The sequence below is a fragment of the Pleurodeles waltl genome, chromosome 2_1 (assembly GCF_031143425.1).
Source record: "Pleurodeles waltl isolate 20211129_DDA chromosome 2_1, aPleWal1.hap1.20221129, whole genome shotgun sequence".
Taxonomy (NCBI): Eukaryota; Metazoa; Chordata; class Amphibia; order Caudata; family Salamandridae; genus Pleurodeles; species Pleurodeles waltl.
Genome location: NC_090438.1, coordinates 701,985,010 through 702,005,182, shown reverse-complemented (window position 1 = coordinate 702,005,182; position 20,173 = coordinate 701,985,010). Strand labels below are relative to the sequence as shown.

Sequence of the window (20,173 nt, the reverse complement as noted above, 5' to 3'; positions counted from 1 at the left end):
TTTTGATGCAAACCTGCATGGTTTGCTGTGCCTGGTGACTGGAAGGCCAGGGGTTCCTGTGTGGATTCTGTGTTTGTTTTTCTCCCTAACTACTTGTTTTGGGTTACTGTATTGCTTGTCTGGTTTCCCAACTTGTGGTTTCTTGTTGATTCTGTCCGGTTCTCAGAAGGCCGGTTTGCCTGCTTTGGTATTCTCGTGATGAACGGGACGAGGACTAGAGGGACCTGGGGGTAATGTTCTATTAGTTACCAGTAATCTTCATTACTCCTGGTCATGTTGTCCTCGTCTCATTCATGACACCCCCCGTACGGGCAGCTTTCTGTTGGGGGCTTGGTAGTGCAGGCGGAATGCTGAGTGAGTTCAGCTTATGTACTACCTAAGGAGGGGGGGGTGGGGAGATGTCCTAGCGTTCCTCATGTTCTTTTTTCTATCATGGAGATAGTGATGAACGGAATTAGGACATCAGGACCAGGAGTGATGAAGATTACCAGTAAGTAATAGTTTCTGAGCAGAGCATCTATTAACATCAAAATCTATTAAGTCACAAAATTAGAAACGTTTCGAAAAACACAAAGAAAAGAATGATTATCCCAAAACAATATGCTGAAAATTGCAGTGATAAACAATATAATTTCTTTATGATTTTAAAGTTCTCTTTACTCCTAAACCCAAAAGCATGTAGGCATTGATAATGATAAAGTGATTTTAAAAATAAAATGCATGATAAGTGCTTCTGTCCATTCTACATCATATGGCAAGCATGCGGGCATTCCAGCTAAATGTATTGGCTTATGCTGCAATATAGTTATTTTTCTTTCTCAATTTTAATCCGGAGCAGCCAGTAATTTAATGTTCTCGTCCTGGAAAAAACATCCATGGCAACAAAATAGAGTGGCACATTAATTGAAAGGTTTTCTTGATTTTTTTTTTCCCTGAAGCCCATCATGCTCAATTGAAAAACAGTAAAGCATCATGACAGGTCTGGAGCGAAGCCATTCTATTGAATTACCATCAATGAGAGCTGAATTAGGCAGTCGAACAAATAGCATCTATTTAGCATCATTAATGGTAATGACACCGTGGCGATGAAGTTTGCTTCTTAACACTGAGTAAAATGTTCTTTAGTTATGCTTCACGGCTGTAGCCAACGGCTGTTGAAAATGAGCGTGATGCTTGAAGGATGACAGGGCCTATTACCCGTTGTTTACATCTCTATGATCAACCTTCCACTGCTTTCTCAGTCCCCGTCGTTGATTGGGAATTTATTTGTGCAGGATTTTGGATTGCAATATTTTCAGGGGTATCCCATCCTAAAAGCCACGCCGTATTTATTAACTATTGCTCAGACATACATCGACTTATAGTCGAACACTTCCACAATCCTTTGCCTTGAAAACACGACAGCCTAATATAACACCTTCAAAAATACATACATACTGCACCTCCTAGTTCTCAGTGTTATATAGCGTGAATCCAAGAAAATTCATCCTGCCTGTGCGTGTTCCTGTGTTTTTTTAGTTGTTATTTTTTGGATCTAGAGAGTTGCCATTTCTGATTTCTGGAAAGTAAAGGGATGCAGAACAACTCTCACTGCATGTACCTTTGCTTTAAATTATGGTAGCCGGTTAACTGTATGAATTGGTATATTTCACTTTGTGTAAGTCATCATCAAGTGTGCACACATAGTACAGTTTGCGTAAAAGCCAAATATCGCGCTGGCTTTTGCCAACCTCATATGGGATGTGCACCTTAGCATGTGAATGGAAAAGCAATCCAGACTATCTGGGCCTGAGTGCGAATCAGGCTAAGCAGTGTTCCCAGCTGAAATGCTGCACTTTCTGTTCATGAATGGCCTCGTGTTCCCGTACCTGGCTACCTGGATACAATGGCTGCGGGAACAACGGACCCAGTTTACCAGCTGAAAGTTTTTGCCAGTAAAAAGGCATGAGGCTGTGTCAGCAATAGCAGCCAAACCTCAGCCCCTAGTCTCTGGCGGGCTTTTTTGGAAAGGGTGAACATGCAATATGCCCCTTTGCCAAAACTAGTCTTTCTTCTTCCTTCCACCCTACGAGCCCCACGCTGTCCTCCTCCACCCTGCAGGAAAGCCACAGCTCCCAGTTTCTACCTGCTTAGAGCAGGTGGTCGGATGGGAACAGCAAACACCTCTGAATAACGAATTCCATACAGAATTCTGCACAGTAATTCTCTGTCCGCACGTGTATTCACCATTCCAAAGGACTAATATAGCCTTAGAACCCGCCGTAGCGGGTGTATGAATTAGAACATTGGAACGTTGGCAGCTCCATTGAAAACATTGGAGTGCTCCGGGCTTTTACTGGCCGGTAAAAGCCGGCAGCGCCAACATTCCAATGTTCTCTTTGTTTACAGCAGGAGCTGTGAACAAAGCCTCACGGAACCAGAGGGGATTTTAATCCCCTCGGGCTCCGTGAGGAATTTGTTTTATTTAATAGAACATTCTGCCCTGAGTGGCAGAAAGTTCTAATAGTCTTAGAACCCGCCATAGCAGGCTCTATCGGCTATTAAAGGCCCTCTCCCTTGTACGGGAGCGGGCCTTTAATAGCCGGTAGAGCCCGCTACAGAGGTTCTAAGGCTATAATAGATGAAATTCCAAGACAACTGTAATGGTATCTCCGGCTGCTGCTGATCTCCATATGGAATTAGTCCCAACTCATAAGCAGGGCCACTGTGACAAGGCCTCTGTGATGAAATGTTAAATTATCCAGTTTGTGGCATTTCGAGGCTACATCTGTAATTAGCCGTCAATAGGCCATGGGAAAGTATGATTCAACTACATAATGGTCAGATTTAAAGTATGTGATGTGGACACACTGGCACGTTTGTAAAGATAACAGTTCCTAAACGAGATATTATCCTTTGATGCTACAGTAGCAGTGCAAATTATCAAAGCACGCAGTATTTAAAAAAATACATTTTCTAATTTTAGCTTGCAAGAAGCTAAACACAGATGGCATATGGCTAATTGGTGAACATAAAAATCATTAGTAGAAGTAGACTTTTATTTTGTATGTTTGAAGTTAATGCATTACTGTTTTCCGGAATCCAGTTTATAACCTTGCTGGCAGGCTGATTGTATCTAAGTCATAATTACATTCGGACACATCTTTCTGATCCTAGGCACAATAGGGTAGAGGTTTCAAATAACCCACAGACCTAGGTATATGTCAAGGCAGATTCCTTCCTGGATTGACCTCTTAACCCCCTTGTGACAGTTATAAGTCAAGCCATAGTGTCAATGATCAAAGGCTGGGTAGACAGCGAACTGCCAAGTAATCTGTCTTCTGTTGGAGAACTTTCTCTCAGAATCAGGGTGGCATCTAACAAATACCAGCCCCCAAGGAGAAGCGTCCTGCCTTCTCTGTTCAGATTTAAATGCCAAAGGAGAAGAGCCCAGAGTGGTTTCTGTAAAAATAAGACATTCAGAAAATTCACTCTTTGAGAATGATAGCAATGGGATACATAGGAGTAGCTTACTTCTCTTTGATCACATTGGGGCTGTAAGGAAAGGACTAAATGGAGACAAGCAGCTAGAGAGGGAATCTCAGACGAAGTTCCATTATCCTCTTTCAAAATAGGAGTAAAGGACTGACTTTTTCATAATTCACAGGAAGTGTTGGAAAACAAAGAATGGGATTGTGTAGGAAATCTAATATGGCGTGTTAAGGGAATTCATCCAATTACAAGTGTCATTATTGTGTAGTTATATTTTAATATATTAGTATTGAAGTTATATTTAATATAATATTGTTGTTAAGAAGACAAGAAAATTAACATTGTTCTTAGATACTTTCAGTCTTCCTGGGTAAAGACATATGAATATAACTGCTGTCCCTTAAATTTTGGACTCGAAAGTCTACTATAAACAGCATAAGAGCGTTTCTCTTATTGATCCCACAAAGAGAAAGTGGGTGATGGAAATATCCAGACGACCCTACCTCTTTTGAATATTCCTAAGCCTTAGATGAAGAGAGGATCCAAGAAACAGAAGAAACAGAGACCCCTGCGCTATCCTGGAGAAACACAATAAGAGCAGAGTTTTGACTTGGTTGCTGGCTGGAAATATGGAAAACCATGTTCCCTTTTTACCATTTCCTCTTGCCAAAGAACTAGTCTCTGGACGTTTTGTGACATCTGTAGCACTTATAAGGAAGTTACTTAACTATTGCAAAACATTTGCACTTAGAAATGTTCTCTTCTGGGAGACTGGGACAAGTTGCCAAGTTACCTGCTGATGAAGCATCAGTGGTGGCTACATTTTTCTCCTTTTTCCAACTTAGAGCATTAGAGTACAAAGTTTGAGGCTACTTTAATACCATGAAAAGAAGGTATCCAACATCACTGAGTCCACTCTACCCACATTTTCTAGCCTTGCTTCACTGAAGGATGGCACTTTTTCAGTGCTTTCTCCGTCGCGAGTCAACTGAAGCAGGTGCTTAAGCATGGGTCTTCCATGAAACTGATAAATGTAAACCTGTAACCTCCATATGTCCTTGCTCCATAAAGTTAGACATGAAGGGTAACTAGGATCCGGTCAACTACATCCCATTGCTTAGCACTGATGTTTTGACACTATTTGTTCCGACAGTATAGTTTTTCAAAACATTATAACTTCTGGTCACTTTAACAACTGTTTGCTATTTCAGTGTATTTTAATCAACATGGTTTATTTTTGTTTACTGAATTTGTCTGGATATTTTATCTTATATATTTCTTGACTTCGAACGTGTCTTTAGCACTGTTGTTCATACATAACATGCATCTTTTCTGAGGAAGCCCTTTCTATTTGTGCTAAGCTATCAAAATTAAACTCTCCATTTCACATAAAAAACAATGTTTTCTTTAAGATTTTAGCTTTGTTGGGACTCACCTCTGCTACCTCAAGGAAAATGATTATTTGCACCATCTTTTCACAATTTATTTTCCTGTAGTTAGGGTTTAAATTTAATTTGATCGAAAAAAATGTATAAGGCAAGAAAAATGTAAGTCGTACCATATGTTGCCTAAATTCATAAAATAACATGTATGGCTCTCAATAGTTGATTGTATTAGGACATACCAGCCTTCTGGGTCTCTTATGTGTTTGGTATTGGTGCCTCTCAAGTCAGGTCTGAACAGTATTTATTTATTTCAGGCCGAGGGTGGTAACAAATTCGAGATCTTGGGTGCACCTGATGCAAATGGTTGTTACATAGCTATTCTTTTCTTGAATGCCGGAGTTTCTAACAATAGAGTGTGTAAACTTTCGAGAGTGCACTGACTATCAGATAAGTTCATTTTACTGTCCAGATAATTACGACTCTTGCTGACTTGGAATTGGCCAACTTCTAGTATTTCTGACCATTTTTTATTCTAAAAGGTAGGCGGCCGGATTGTAGCCCTTTAAATTTTGAAGCAAATTTGGACTATTTGTGTTGCAAAGCTTGAAAATGTACTCCTCATTCCAACGGCCCGACCATCTCGATTGGATTGGTTAAGGCTCATAAGCACTCAAAGCACAAAGGTAATGCTCTAAGCTGCTTTTTAATAATGTTTGGTCACTTGCTAAACATAAATTTGAATTTTTCGAGATTTTAGAGTCTTACAGCCATCAACTGATACCTCTAATCCAGATGTTGTAGCAGGATTGCCGTCAGGCTACATCATTAGCAGACATGATAGGCAAGGAAAACATGGCGGAGGTCTTGCAATAGTTTTGCTGAGTCTATCTTGTAACCCCTTCACCATTTTAAATTGTGAAGCCCTCTCTTTTAGATGCAAGATTACAGACATCTATACTTTCCATGGACTTCTGATTTATAGACCCCCTGGACCCAAAACCACTTTTCTAGAGGATATATGTAATCATATTGACATTAGTGTACAATACCAAAATTACAATTTACTAGGAGATTTTAACATCCATTTTCATGATAGGAATGATAAAGACGCTGCTTTTTTGACAGTCACTGAGCTGTTTCAAACTGACACAACGAGTAAAATATTGTTGGAAAATGGGTTATTGGTAGAGGCAGGTAAGTACCTACACTTTGCAATAGGCCACTAACCTCCACTTAGGTCCAGTTAGGTCTCAGTAAATTAAACCTAGCTCAACGCTTGGTATCTTGGCAAAGAGCGACAAGGCTTAACTTAGGAGACAAAGGGTAAAGCATTCAAATATCACAAAACAGTAACTAAATAAAACACAGAAAACAGTTTAAAAATCCCAAATCAATTTATAAAAATAGGAAATATGTTTAGCTTTAAAATGACAGCAAAACAAATAAAATCGGATAAGGGGAACCAGAGATATGAATTTTTAAAGAATTAATGCTTTCTAGCTCATAGAAACAAAAAGCGCCAATCTGGTCATCTGGTTGCACCTCGACTGAGGCAAAGTCAAAGTTTAATGCCGACCGCGATGAAGCCCGGCTCAGCTACAGCCTGTGGGAGGCCATGGTCAAAAGTTTACCTTAGGACTTAGTCGTTTTTCTGAAGATTTTCTTCAGCGGGACGAATCTGCCAGTCCAATCCGACCTCCTGGAACTCTTCCTCGGATACACGTCACGGGAGCCCTCGGTGGAGGGAGATTTTTACCTTTGGACTAAACCTGAATCTTCGGATACACTGCCTGGGAGGTCCCGGTCAACTTCCTACGTTTGGACTTAGTCACTTTTTTGGAGATTTTCTCCACCGGGACGAACCTGCAAGTCAGGCCGGGTCGCGGTTGAGGCAAACCGGCTAGAGTTTACACAGCAGGTCGGTCCCTCTATGGAGCTTTTTTCCAAAAGTTCTCCAAACTTCTGGATCTTCTTCCAGATGTTCTTTTAAGATTCTTTTGAGATCCACAGTCCACCCCAAGGTTCCAGAAGCTCTGAGATGCTCCTTGAGGGTGCAGACCACAACTCCCAGAATGCACCTGGCGCAAACTCCTTTTTGGCCACTGGACAGTGGTCAGCTGGTTTGTTTCTTCAGGAGTTGGTCCCGGGGGCTCTGGTTAGCAATTTCTCACCCTTAGCAAACAGGGAGACCCTCCTTGAACCAGTTGAAGTCAGGCAAAGTCCTTCTTGTGGTGATGCCCAAGTGTGCAACTGGTGCAGTCCTCCAGAGTGCAGTGTCCAGGTGTAGGTCAGAGGTCGAGCAGGGCAGTCCTTCTTCTTCTGTAGTTCTTCCTGGTAGGGATCTGGTAGGGAACTGAGGTGTAGGTGCAGGTCTGCCAGTTTCATCCTTGCTCCTGCGTTAAAAACAGGGGGGGTCCTGGTTCTCCAATCAGGGGCAGGGTACTTCCCCCTGTGATGACCACTTCCTGGGAAGTGTGGCAAAAATCAATCCCAGGGAGCAACATTCCTAAAAAATCCATCACGGCTGAAAGTGATTTTTGGAGGTTACATTTGGCGGAGCCCACCCACTGGTGTGGCTAAAAATCCTAAACACACCCCTCTCCTGCCCTCTCCTAATCTAATCAAGGGAGCACCTAATTGTCTGGGTTTGCAGGATGTGAGGGTGTTGCTGGGTTGCTCCAAATGTCCTTCCCTGCCTTTTAAGACCAGTTTGGCAGCCCTCCCCCTTCCTGCTTCCCCATCTGCTGAGGAGAGATCTCCTCCCCCAGGCACATCTCTTTGTGTTGAGCCAGGCCACTTCACACCTCATCAAGGCCAGGCTGCCAGAGGCTGGCCAATCAGAGCAAAGCAGCAAAAACACTGCAGGGCTGAAGTTGGCAACTTTTCAGGTAAAGTTTAAAACTCTTTACCTGAAGAAGTTATATTAAATCCCACAACTGGAAGTTGTGGGATTTACCATAACAATTCATTTGATACCAAACGTGTAGTATTTATTACTTAAGGGGATTTTTAAAATTAAAATAAAGTCTCCCCATTCTAGCCTATGGAGGCCATTCACTACAATGAGGGAAAAACGAATTTGGCTGTTTTACCTCAGCATGGCCTATAGAACTATTTTATAAGGTCCCTGCTTATAGTTACATGGCACCCAGTCCTAGGGGCACATGGGGCACATCTTAGGGGTGACGTATATGTAAAAATAAGGTAGTTTAAGACTTTGGGACTACTTTAAAATCCAAAGTCGAATTTGCATGTAACTTTAATTTAAAAGCAGCTAGCAAGACAGGCTTACCTTTAAAATGACACTGGGCACCCCTATCGGTGCACTAACTATGCTGGAGTCCCTAACCCTACATGCCCCATCATATACTAGGGACGTATAGGTAGGTTGACTTAGCCAATTATAATTTGCCTAATTTGAATACTGATTTTACACAGAGCACATGCCCTGGGACTGGTTAGCAGTACCCAGGGCACCATCAGAGTCAAGTGAAATGTGGGGGCAAAAAGTTAGGGGACCTCTGCAATCAGCCCTGTTCTCTCACACATATGCCACACACAAAGTTGACCATATTGTTGATGGCATTTTGTTTAATGATTCCAATCTTAGTTGTGAGGCTATTCAGCCTGACCTAGTCGGACCATATGGCAGTTCAGTTCAGCTTAAATATTTCAACACCATCGCAAGCCACTAAAGTGTCAGTGCAGAGTAGAACAATTTGTCTTTGGCATAAGATAGATAAAAACTCCTTGGTAGAGTGTCTCGATTTGACTAAACCTGACCTCGGCAGTGAACCTAATGTAGCAGACGCCAATTACCATGAATGGTTGAGCACGGAAGTCTTGAAACAGGCACCAGAAAAAATAGTCAAATCTCACAGGAAACAGTCATCTGCCTTATAGTTTTCTACAGCACTTGTAGTTATGAAACAAAAATGCTGACGACTTGAGAGAATCTGGAGTTGGGACTAAAGTGAGACAGGTAGAGATAACTACAGAAAAGCCGTTGCTAACTGTAAAAAAACTAATTCTGGATGAAAAGACCACATTTTATATGAACAAAATTGTATTGGCCCTGACCTCCTCAAAGCAACTTTTTAATGTTGTTAAATTTCTCTCAAGCCCAACCGCCCCCCCAACTACCCCTGAGTCAAGGGTTTTGTGATAAGCTGGCTGAGCTTTTTTAAAATAAAGTTGAAATGGGATGTAGAGAATTTGATTCTACTGGTTCTGCAGCTAACCCAAGTCAAGTGTTCTTGGATTCCAGGAAATCCAAGTTTTGGGACTTTCCATTACCAGGGCCAGACTGGGAAACTAAAGCAGCCCTGGGGACTTTATCACACCAGCCCCAGGGGAGGATTGGGGAGGTGGGTGCAAGTGTGAAGCACTACTGCTTTTGTTATTGGAGGCTGATATTACAGCACTGCTGCAAAACCTACCCCCAGTAACAAAACCGTCCCCTTCCACCTCAAAACCAGCCCTCACTCTTCCAGCCTCCCGGGCAAATACCTGATGCATGGTATATCCAGTCCAGCTCTGTCCATTACTGAGTAAAGACCAAGGCCTTCATTATAACAATTTTGGTAAAAACCGCCTAAAGCCACGGTGACGGCTGCCAAAATACCATCACCGCGGCTACCATCCGTTCACCATATTATGAGCACTGCTGGACTTCTGCTACAAGAAAGGCAGAAATCTGGCAGTGATCATACTTGTGGACGGTGGTAAACTGGTGCTGCTACCACCAGCACCGCCACGCCAGTTGAATGCCGCCAGCCATATCATGACCTGTGATACGGCCTGGCGGTGTTCTGCTGGCTGGCTGGCCTGCTGGCGGTAGCAGCGCCCCTTCCCGTTCCCTGCTGAAAGACCTCCTTGACAAAGGTAAGTTGGGCTTCCGACAGGGGAGGGGGTAAGGGGTGTTGTTTGTGTGTGTGTCTGGTTGTGTGCATGAATGTGTGAGTCTGTGTGAGAATGTGTCTGTGTGTGTTGTGTTGTTTGCGTGGTAGTATGCATGTGAGTGAATGCATGTAAGAATGGTGAAGTGAGTGCATGTCTGCATGTCAGTGTGATTGTGTGTATGAATGCATGTATACCAGTGTATGTCTGAAAGCATGTATGCCAGTGTGAGTGAATGGGTGTATGCGTGGTGTGTGTCTGTGGTTGTGTGCATGTATGTAGGGGTCGGGGAGGGTGATGATAAGAGGGGGTGTGTGGCTCGGAGAGGGTGGGTGTGTGAGTGAGGATTGGAGGGGTGGGGGGGAGATGGGATGGAGGGGGGTGGGAAGGTGTCAGGTGTGTGTTGGGGGAGCCACCTACTGGTGACCAGGAACGAATTCCAGGTCACCAGTAACGCCACGAAAACCATTGTGGTGGGCAGGCTCATAAGACAGCCGGCGGTGCTATGCTGGCCACCGGGCTGGGGATTGAGATCTCCGGCCCGGCCGCTGATACCGCCATGACGGTATGAGTGGAGAAGTGGTGGGTTGGCTGCAGCCAACCCAGCATTCTCATAATGTGGTGGTATGTACCGCCAGCCTGTTGGTGGTACTACCGCCACATTTCCACTCACCGCCAGGGTCATAATGACCCCCCAAATGATTAGGCTTATTAGTCAAGTAAAATCTGGAGCTCCTTCTGACTCCTGTCCGCCTAAGATAGTGCAGATCCCTGCAGACAGACTGGTGCCAGTCTTGACAACCATGCTGAATGTTGTCATCACAGCAGGTGTCTTTCCAGTTGCCTGGAAAAAGGTCTACATTTTTCCTCTGCCAAAAAAAACTTTGCTGGACTATAATGATGAGAAAAAACTTCCACCCAATCTCATGCCTTTCTTTTCCAGCTAAATTACTAGAAAAACACTTTAATGACAGCTTGTCCTGATATTTAAAAGAGAAAAACCTGCTGGAGGATGCACAATGTGGTTTCAGATCCGGCTGTAGCACTGAGACAGCTCTAATTGCTGTCTCAGAAGGGATTAGCGCCATCAAAGACAGGCTCTAATGGCAGTAGAGTGGACGAGGTCCTTTTGGATCTCTCCGCTGCTTTCCATACGGTTAGTCATACCGTTTTGTTAGGATGGCTATCTCATTTTTTGGATCATGAGATCAGCACACAAACATATCTCTTCACTCTTAAGAGATAGGTTGCTTTTGGGGAATTCCACCCAAAATCTTTCTTTCTCCCTTGTAGGGTTCCCCAAGGGTCATCACACAGCCCTACACTTTTTAATATATATATATATGTTGCACCATTGGTAAAGCTGATCCACTTTCAAAGTTTTGGTACAGTGGCCTATGATGATGACACTCAAATTGTGGTCTCAATTCCAAGTAACGTGGAGGAAGTTGCAGACAGGTTCAATAAATGCATGAATGATATTGTCAATTGGATGACTGCCAATTGTTTGAAATTAAATTCTGAAAAAACAGTTCTCATTTTTGGAAAACATGCCACCTTCTGGGGTCACTCACGGTGGCCACAGGCCGATCCGTCTTTTAAAGAGTGAGTCAACAAATTGACGTAATCTTGCTTTTTACTGCTCGCGTCCTTTAGGGAGGTGTTGCGTTTTATTCCCTTCCAGCTCCAAAAATCAGTAGTCATTACTCCTGTCCTATAGAGGATCAATTACTGCAATGCCCTTTGTATGGGCACTCATCCATCAATACTAAAGAAGCTCCAGACTTTGCAGAATGCAGCCTCTTGCCTCCTAAAGAATCTCCCTAATTATAAGTTGTGTGTGAGAGGTTCTAATGGAACTTCATTGGCTTCCCGTAAAAAAAGGGTAGCCTTTAATACACTCTGGGGGTCATTCCGACCCTGGCGGTCAAAGACCGCCAGGGCCGCGAATGACGGAAGCACCGCCAACAGGCTGGCGGTGCTTCCTAGCCCATTCTGACCGCGGTGGTAAAGCCGCGGTCAGAAAACCGGGGCCGGCGGTTTCCCGCCGGTTTACCCCCGGCTGGGCGAATCCACCAGGGCAGCGCTGCAAGCAGCGCTGCCTTGGGGGTTCTGACCCCCTTCCCGCCAGCCTGTTTCTGGCGGATTTCACCGCCAGGAAGAGGCTGGCGGGAACGGGTGTCCTGGGGCCCCTGGGGGCCCCTGCACTGCCCATGCCACTGGCATGGGCAGTGCAGGGGTCCCCTAACAGGGCCCAGGGCAGCTTTTCACTGTCTGCTTAGCAGACAGTGAAAAGCACGACGGGCGCAACTGCATTCGTCGCACCGTCGCACCCGTCGCAACTTGCTTAGCGCACGCCGGCCCAGCGGGAATTTTAGAATGCGGGAAGCGGCATTTTGGCCGCGTGGCAGCCAAATGGCGCTTCCCGCCTGGCGGGCGGCAACCGCCGCCCGCCAGAGTTAGAATGAGGGCCTCTGTCTTGCCCACAAGGCCTTGTTTAATATTAGACCCAATTGTAGTGCTAGTTAAATCAGGTGTTGCCAACCAAATAGAAATCTGAGATCAGCTGCATCATTCTCACTTTCTGTCCCCAGGTTAAACAAAGTCTCTTAGGGAGGTTCTAGCTTTGTTTATACCACCTGTCAGCTGTGGAATAAATTGCCATTACATCTTAGAAGCCAATTGAACCTTCTCAGTTTTTGCAAAGAGCTGAAATCCTGGCTGTTTCCTTTATTTTTTTATCCTTTGAGCTTTGGATCAGTTCGCCTAAGTATGCTTTCTCAGATTCTTAGCGCCAAGACACCCCAGGTATTTGCGCACATTATAAATTGAAATTCAAATTCTATATTAGTTTGCTCTTTGGAAATATATTCCCCCAAAGATAAATAGCATCAGGATCTTGTATCCTTACGTATGCTCAGATTTGATGGCTCTTATTGTAGGAATTGAGGCCCTTCACATTTATCATGAGTAGTGTAAGTAAAATATGATGTCATCAATATCACTCACATCCCTTCCACGTGTTCTTGCTGTACCATCTGCAGTCGGTGTACCTCCAGAAATCAAAAACTCCAACTTTAAGAAATATTGATTAAAACTGCCTAGCTGAGCCCCCACTCTTTATCTACGATTGGGATCTCCATCAGATCACTACTGGGTTCAATAAGACTCAAAGCCCCAAACATTGTGACCAGCCAATAAAGTAGACTCTCAATTGATTTTTGCTGTACTGCTAGTTAAACTAGCTAAATCTTGACTTCACCACTTCCCTCCCAATAGTATTTAGTGGCTTCCCCTGCACCCTCAATAGATATGTGCTGAGTTCTCCATACCCAAAACAATGCTCACCTGAACTCATGTTTCAGTCATGTGATATACTCCAGTTCTTGGTCGCCCAGCAGATCATCAGTAAGCTCAGTGTTGCCATCATATTCACTGTCATTCAGTATTTCTCTTTCTGTTCCCCTTCCTTACTTGCCTGTTTGGCTCTAGAAGGAAAGTGTGGTCTTGAGGTCCTTACCTCCCCACAGCAACTGCTATGGTCTCCTCCATACACCAATGGTCTGTCTCTTAAGTGTACTCCATGCCTCTTGACTTATTCATTGCCATCTTCCTTCTTATGTGCTGTCACCTCTAAAATGTTTTGCTGACTTCATGTGGCATCAAATAAATTCAAACAAATTAACATTAATAAAACTCAGCAATCAAGAAAAATAATACATAAAGTCAATAAAAATATCTGAGATTCATAAATTATGCAATGTTCAGAATTTACAATCATTAGTCAATTCAAATGTAGCAGAGTCATAATCTTTGGCTGGGCACAGGACAACCCTACAACTAACCAAATCAGAGAAATACATGTGTGGAGAAGAACACATGTGGGCAAAATACAAAAAGTGCAAAATGGACAAAAATAACTTGGGAACAGCTAATCTTGGACTGCTGAATACTAACTAAGTTAGACAAAAGATATTTAAAAAAAGAAAGCAACAGCATATCAGAAACTCAGGTACAGGTATTCCAAAGAGGCAAAATAAAGGGTCACTGAATTTAAAAAATGCATATCAGGAGTAAGGGTAAATATCAGAGAGGAAGATACCTCTCCAAGGGATACAGCATTCAGGAAATCTTCCTCAGTAAGACATTAGGATCAGCAAGCATCAGGACAACCTGTGCAAGCCACAAAGGTCTGCTCAGAACTGCTCATGAAAATGCTGCAGACTGACCAAAGTTAAAAATCCCATTGATATATAAATTTACAGGTAATGATCTGCTTTATCAAAGAGGTCAGTTTATGTTACACTAAATAGGCATCATCCAATTATAATTCATCACGAGACTCTAGGCTGCAACAGTTTGACAATTTCCCAAGTCTGTCATGGGAGCATCTCCTTTCTGTGTGACTCCAAACAGGTTTGAAACAAATGTATGTGATCTCAGTCCATGTTCCTGCAATGTAATGTTTCCAAGGACAATTGGGTACCTCTCCATATTTAAATAAAAAGCCTATTACAAAAAGACTTTGCTCCTCATAGGAATAAAATCTGAAAAAAACCTTCACGTTATGAAAAAAGATTCAACACTTTTACGTGTCTGCAAAATGCAGGCTCAATAGGCCACATGTATGCTAACACAAAGAAAAATATAAAATGCATTGAATTAATTTGTTTTAGTAAAACACATATAATATGCAAACTTATAAATTCAACATTAACCCCTTCGCTGCCAGGGCTTTTGCCTTCCTGTGCCGAGACTTTTTTTTTGGCTATTTAGGGCAGTTCGCGCTTAGGCCCTCATAACCTTCTTTCCACATAAGCTACCCCTGCCAAATTTGTGTCCTTCTTTTCCAACATCCTAGGGATTCTAGAGGTACCCAGAGTTTGTGGATTTTTTTTTTTTAAGTGAAAAAAGGACTGCAGAAGAAGGCTTGTGGTTTTCCCCCTGAAAAAGGCATCAATAAAGGGTTTGTGGTGGTAAATTGCCATCCTCCCAGCTTTCAGTAACAGGCAGACTTGAACTAGAAAACCCAATTTCTCAACACAATTTTGATATTTTACTGGGACATACCCCATTTTCACAATTTTTTGTGCTTTCAGCCTCCTTCCAGTTAGTGACAGAAATTTCTGAAAAGTAGACAAAATTCTGAATTCAGCAAGGGGTCAATTGTGTAGATCCCACAAGTGTTTCCTACAGAAAATAACAGCTGAAATAAAAGAATTTTGAAATTGAGGTGAAAAACAGCCATTTTTCTCCATATTTTACTATGTAACTTTTTCTTGCGATGTCAGATTTTTGAAAGCAATATACTGTTACATCAGCTGGACTCTTCTGGTTGCAGGGACATATAGGGCTTGTAGGTTCATCAAGATCCCCAGGTACCCAGAGACAATAAATGAGCTGCACCTTGCAATGGGTTTTCATTCTATACCGGGTATACAGCAATTAATTTGCTGAAATATAAAAAGTGAAAAATAGGTATCAAGAAAACCTTTGTATTTCCAAAATAGCCACAAGATAAGGTGTTGAGAAGCAGTGGTTATTTGCACATCTCTGAATTCCGGGGTGCCCATACTAGCATGTGAATTGCAGGGCATTTCTCAAATAGACGTCCTTTTTACACACTGTCTTACATTTGGAAGGATACAATGTAGAGAAAGACAAGGGGCAATACCACTTGTTTTGCTATTCTGTATTCCCCCAGGTCTCCCAATAAAAATGGTACCTCACTTGCATGGGTAGGCCTAGCGCCTGCGACAGGAAATGCCCCTAAACACAAAGTAGACACATCACATTTTCACAAAGAAAATAGAGCTGTTTTTTGCAAAGTGCCCAGCTGTGGATTTTGGGCTCTAGCTCGGCCGGCACCTAGGGAAACCTAGCAAACCTGTGCAGTTTTGAAAACTAGACACCTTGTGGGGCTCTGACCAGGTTCTGTTACCTAGAATCCTTTGCAAACCTCAAAATTTGTCCCAAAAAATACTTTTTCCTCTCATTTTGGTGACATAAAGTTCTGGAATCAGAGAGGAGCCACAAATTTCCTTCCAACCAGCGTTTCCCCAAGTCTCCCAATAAACATGGTACCTCACTTTAGTGGGTAGGCCTACTGCCCGTGAAAGTAAATGCCCCAAAACACTAGCTGGACACATCAAAATGATCAAATACAAAACTACCTGTTTTTGCTGGGGTGGGGTCACCTGCATTTTTGGTCCTGGGGTCAGCAGCCATCTAGGGAAACCTACCAAACCCAGACAGTTCTGAAAACCAGACACCCGAGGGAGTCCAGGGAGGAGTGACTTGCATGGATTCCCCAACGTTTTCTTACCCAGAATCCTCAGCAAACCTCAAATTTTGCTAAAAAATAATATTTTTCCAACATTTCTGTGTTAGATCACCACACCAGGCCAAATTTCATACCACCCAATGTTCCCCTCAGTCTCCCTGTAAAAATGATACCTCATTTGTGTAGGTGGGCCAAGTGCTTGTGACAGGGAAGAGCCCAAAACATGTCAAAATTGAGGGGGAACCAAAGCGGGTCGAAAAGGATAGTTTGAAAAAAAAAAACATTTTTAGGCTGAGAAGTGCAGCTGAATTTTTATTGGTATAGATGAGACAATGCTGGGTGATAGGAATTTTATGGATTCCTGCAGATTCCGGAAGTTTCTACCACAAAAACGTGGAAAAATGTGTGATTTCCAGCAAAGTTTGAGGTTTGCAGGGCATTGTGGGTAAGAAAATGCTGTCGGGTGCATATGAAAAACACCACCCTGGAATCACCCTGATGTTTAGTTTTCAGATGTGTCTAGGTCTTGTGGATTTTTCTACATGGCAGTGTCCCAAAGTCCATAAAGTACAGCCCTCACTATTCCAATGGGGACGATTTTGAGAGTTAGCCAAGCTCTCATGGCCCAAATGTAAAACCAAAACCCCAAATAATCAAATGCCTTCTTGCTTGCTGTGGGATAAGATGTTTTAGAGTAAGGGGGAGAGCTGAAAGACTGTTACCCCCTTTATTTGGGGTGGGGACATACCAGGTCCATACTGGTTGGTAGCCACCACCACACAATTTTTGTTTTTAATTCCCTGGCATCTAGAAGACTTTCTGCCCCCCAAGGTGTGGATCAGGGGTACATGCCCCATCTGCCCACTGGTGGGCAGAACAACTTTGGCCCCATTTATTTGGGGTGGGGGTATGGCCATACCCTCACCCTCTTATTTTGGAAAAAAACTTCCCTGGTCTCTGGTGGGCTTTCTGCCCCCCCTTGGGGGCAGATGGGCCTTCCAAAATTAGGCTAATAGGGGCTGCCCCACTAAAGAAAACACACACATACACACACACCAATCCCTGGTGCCTAAGTAGAAATACGCCGATCTGCCCCCAAGGGAAGCAGAAATGTCCAAAAATAAATTTGCCCCCACCCCCAAGTGGAGTGACTGTTGCCTAAGGGGTCGCTCCCCACCTCTAAAAAACAAAACAAACTAAAAAAAATGATCCCTGGCGCCTAGAGGTTTCTGACCCCCGAGGGCAGATTGGTCTAATAACAATAGGCCGATGTTTCCTCGGGGGCAGAAATGGCCTAAAATAAATTTGCCCCCCCAGGGGAGCGACCCTTGCCTAAGGGGCCACTCCCCTAGCGTGAAATTGGTGCCAAAAAAAAATCCCCGGTGCCTGGTGGTTTCTGCCCCCCTTGGGGCGATTGGCCTAACAAAAATCAGCCGATCTGCCCCAAAGGGGGGCAGAAATGGTCTAAAAACAATTTGGCCCCCAGGGGAGCGACCCTTGCCTAAGGGGTCAGTCCCACCTCTAAAAAACAAAACAAAAAAATACAAAAAATTATCCCTGGCGCCTAGAGGTTTCTGCCCCCCCGGAGGCAGATCAGCCTAATAACAATAGGCGGAAATGGTCCAAATACAATTTGCCCCCCAGGGGAGCGACACTTGACTAAGGGGTCGCTCCCCAAATCTAAAAAAATAAAATAAAAAAAGTAATAATCCCTTGTGCCTAGAGGTTTCTGCCCCCCTGGGGGCAGATCGGCCTAACAACAATAGGCCGATCTGCCCCCAGGGGGGGCAGAAAAGACCTTAACAAATATTGCCCTCCTGGGGAGTGACCCTTGCCCAAAGGGTCGCTCCCCTTATGTCAATTTAATTTTTAGAATAAATCTCTAGTGTCGCTTTATGATTCGGCTTCTGAAATGCTCTGAGAGACTTCAAAGGGAAGGACATTCCTTTCCTTACCTTTGAAGCCTCTCAGGCCCCCATCACATGATCGGAAGAGAAATGCTTTGCATTTCTCTTCAGATTGCGGTGGAAGCTGAGCTTCCAGCGCGATTGGGAAGTGGCCTCTGACGAGGTCAGCGCGTGAATGCGTGGGGTTGGGGGGGTCGGGGGTAGAAGGGGAAGGGCTTCCCCTTCCATCCCTGCCTTGGGGTGGGGTGGGAGGGAAGCCCACAGAGGGAGCGCTAGCACTCCCTCTGTGCTCCGTGCCGAGGACGTGATGGCTACGTCTTTCTACATGCACTGTTAGTCTAAATTACATCTTAGCTTAAAATTTTAACCTTCTAACATGTGATTAAATGCAAAAGGGACCTAAGTCGAACTTTGAAATTCAAGCAATTGCACATTTACGCTCCATCACTTCCTATAAGCGACTATTCTAGAATATAACAGTGATAGGTATTTATTAAAATGAAATCTTGACTGACGTTTTAATTAGTGTTTTAGACAATGGTGTTGCAACCTGCACATTAGCACACTGTCCAACAAGTTAGGCCTAGATCCCACAGGTATTGTCATTCATTTATTGTTCAGGGATCAAACTAAAATGTGTCTGGGTAAGATAATTAGAGGTCTTGTGTGGCCTGCCTTTCACAAGATTAAACCCATGAATATATGGTAACAAGCTATTTATATTTTAGTGTGAACATGTTTCAGGGCATGATCATACCCATGAAGGGTCAAGCACATGATGGTGGTCTCCATGAGTTGAGATGTTTTACTTAGGACCAAATTTCAAGCTACCAGTAACTGAAGTTGGAAATATCTAATCGGAAGTTACCTTTACAGGGTGGTATATCCCCTCAATTACTCTACATTACCAAATTTTGATGCACAAAATAACAAATTAAACTATCTACAGAAATTGCTATATTTTTCATTACAAAAAGAAGCTATTAAGTAATTTCAGTTGGTCTTCAATATTGTGCAATACAGATAGGATAAAGCTGTTGATTACGACTGGTATAAAATGGGGTTTGAACTTCATTATAGTGAATTTGCTTTATTATTATGGCATTTTCTGAAAGAGCTAAATTATGATGTAGAGACTCAGTTTAATGATATCATTTACTCTTGTATATTTTAATTTTTCGTGTCCCACTCCATATAGTGGAAACATGCGGAATGAAGTGTCATTGATGTCTAATTGTTCGTATACAAATTATTAATACATACTTTATTTTGTCGTCAAATAGATCTGAACGAGACATACTGGATGCATGTAAGGAAGGCACGCTCATTGGATACTGTCCACAACAAGATGCCTTGGATGAGCTTCTGACTGGATGGGAACATCTCTATTACTATTGTAGTCTTCGAGGAATCCCCAAGCAATATATCCACAAGGTTTGCATTCTTTCAAAGCTGATCAAATGGGTCTAATGGATTGTGTTTCTCAAAAAGTAATGAACAGAGTTACACCAAACCAAACCAAGGCACTTGCTTTAGTAAAATTCTACCAATGAAAATTTGATGTAATTCCTTTCAGCCATGTTGTTCTGTATCAATAAGCAAAGAATCCCCTGGGAATTAAAATTGGAAATTAAACTTTTGATAACTCTTTTTTTCCTTGCCTTCCCACTTGATAGATCTGCAAAAAAGTTGCCATGAACGACCCAAAGTGGGTGTAATTTGTTTAAACAAAAAATGCCTTTCCTTTAGAAACTCTGACATATCCATAACTACACTGTTGATTTTGCCACCAATGTTATATATGCAAATATATATTTATTTCACATTGATTATGTACCTGAGGACCATCAAGACTGTCATTTCCAGTTTGGTGGCAAGAGTTACAGGAAATATCACCTGGGGAAATATCAATACAATAGGGACTCTTGTTTTCTGAAGTGATGTGATTGAATTCCTCATCCTGGATTCAGTGGGCTGGAATAAGAGATATTGCTGTAATATCTCATGTCCCACTGCCCCCATTCCATCCTACATCACTTCAAATGTTGTGACTTTTCCCAGCAAATAATTCAGCAGGTTTTACTTTGTAAAAATTGTGATGGAAAAATCCTTTGGCACTGCAAAATGTAGCACACTACTTACAATACCAAATTGAGGTTATTGACCCACTCACAACAAGGTCCTTACTCCTTACTGTGTAGAATTCTCTAATTGAAGTCTTGACAATG

The 20,173-nt window shown here is 43.0% G+C and overlaps 1 protein-coding gene across 1 annotated transcript in view; it reads left to right on the top strand.

Moving 5' to 3' along the window:
• The window catches only part of ABCA13 (ATP binding cassette subfamily A member 13), a 2,435,905-nt gene that overhangs the window by 2,111,725 nt on the left and 304,007 nt on the right, over nt 1-20,173 (top strand). The window contains exon 47 of the mRNA XM_069216941.1: nt 19,229-19,379. Within this exon, the coding sequence (XP_069073042.1) occupies nt 19,229-19,379 (151 nt within the window). The remainder of the gene's footprint in view (nt 1-19,228; nt 19,380-20,173) is intronic.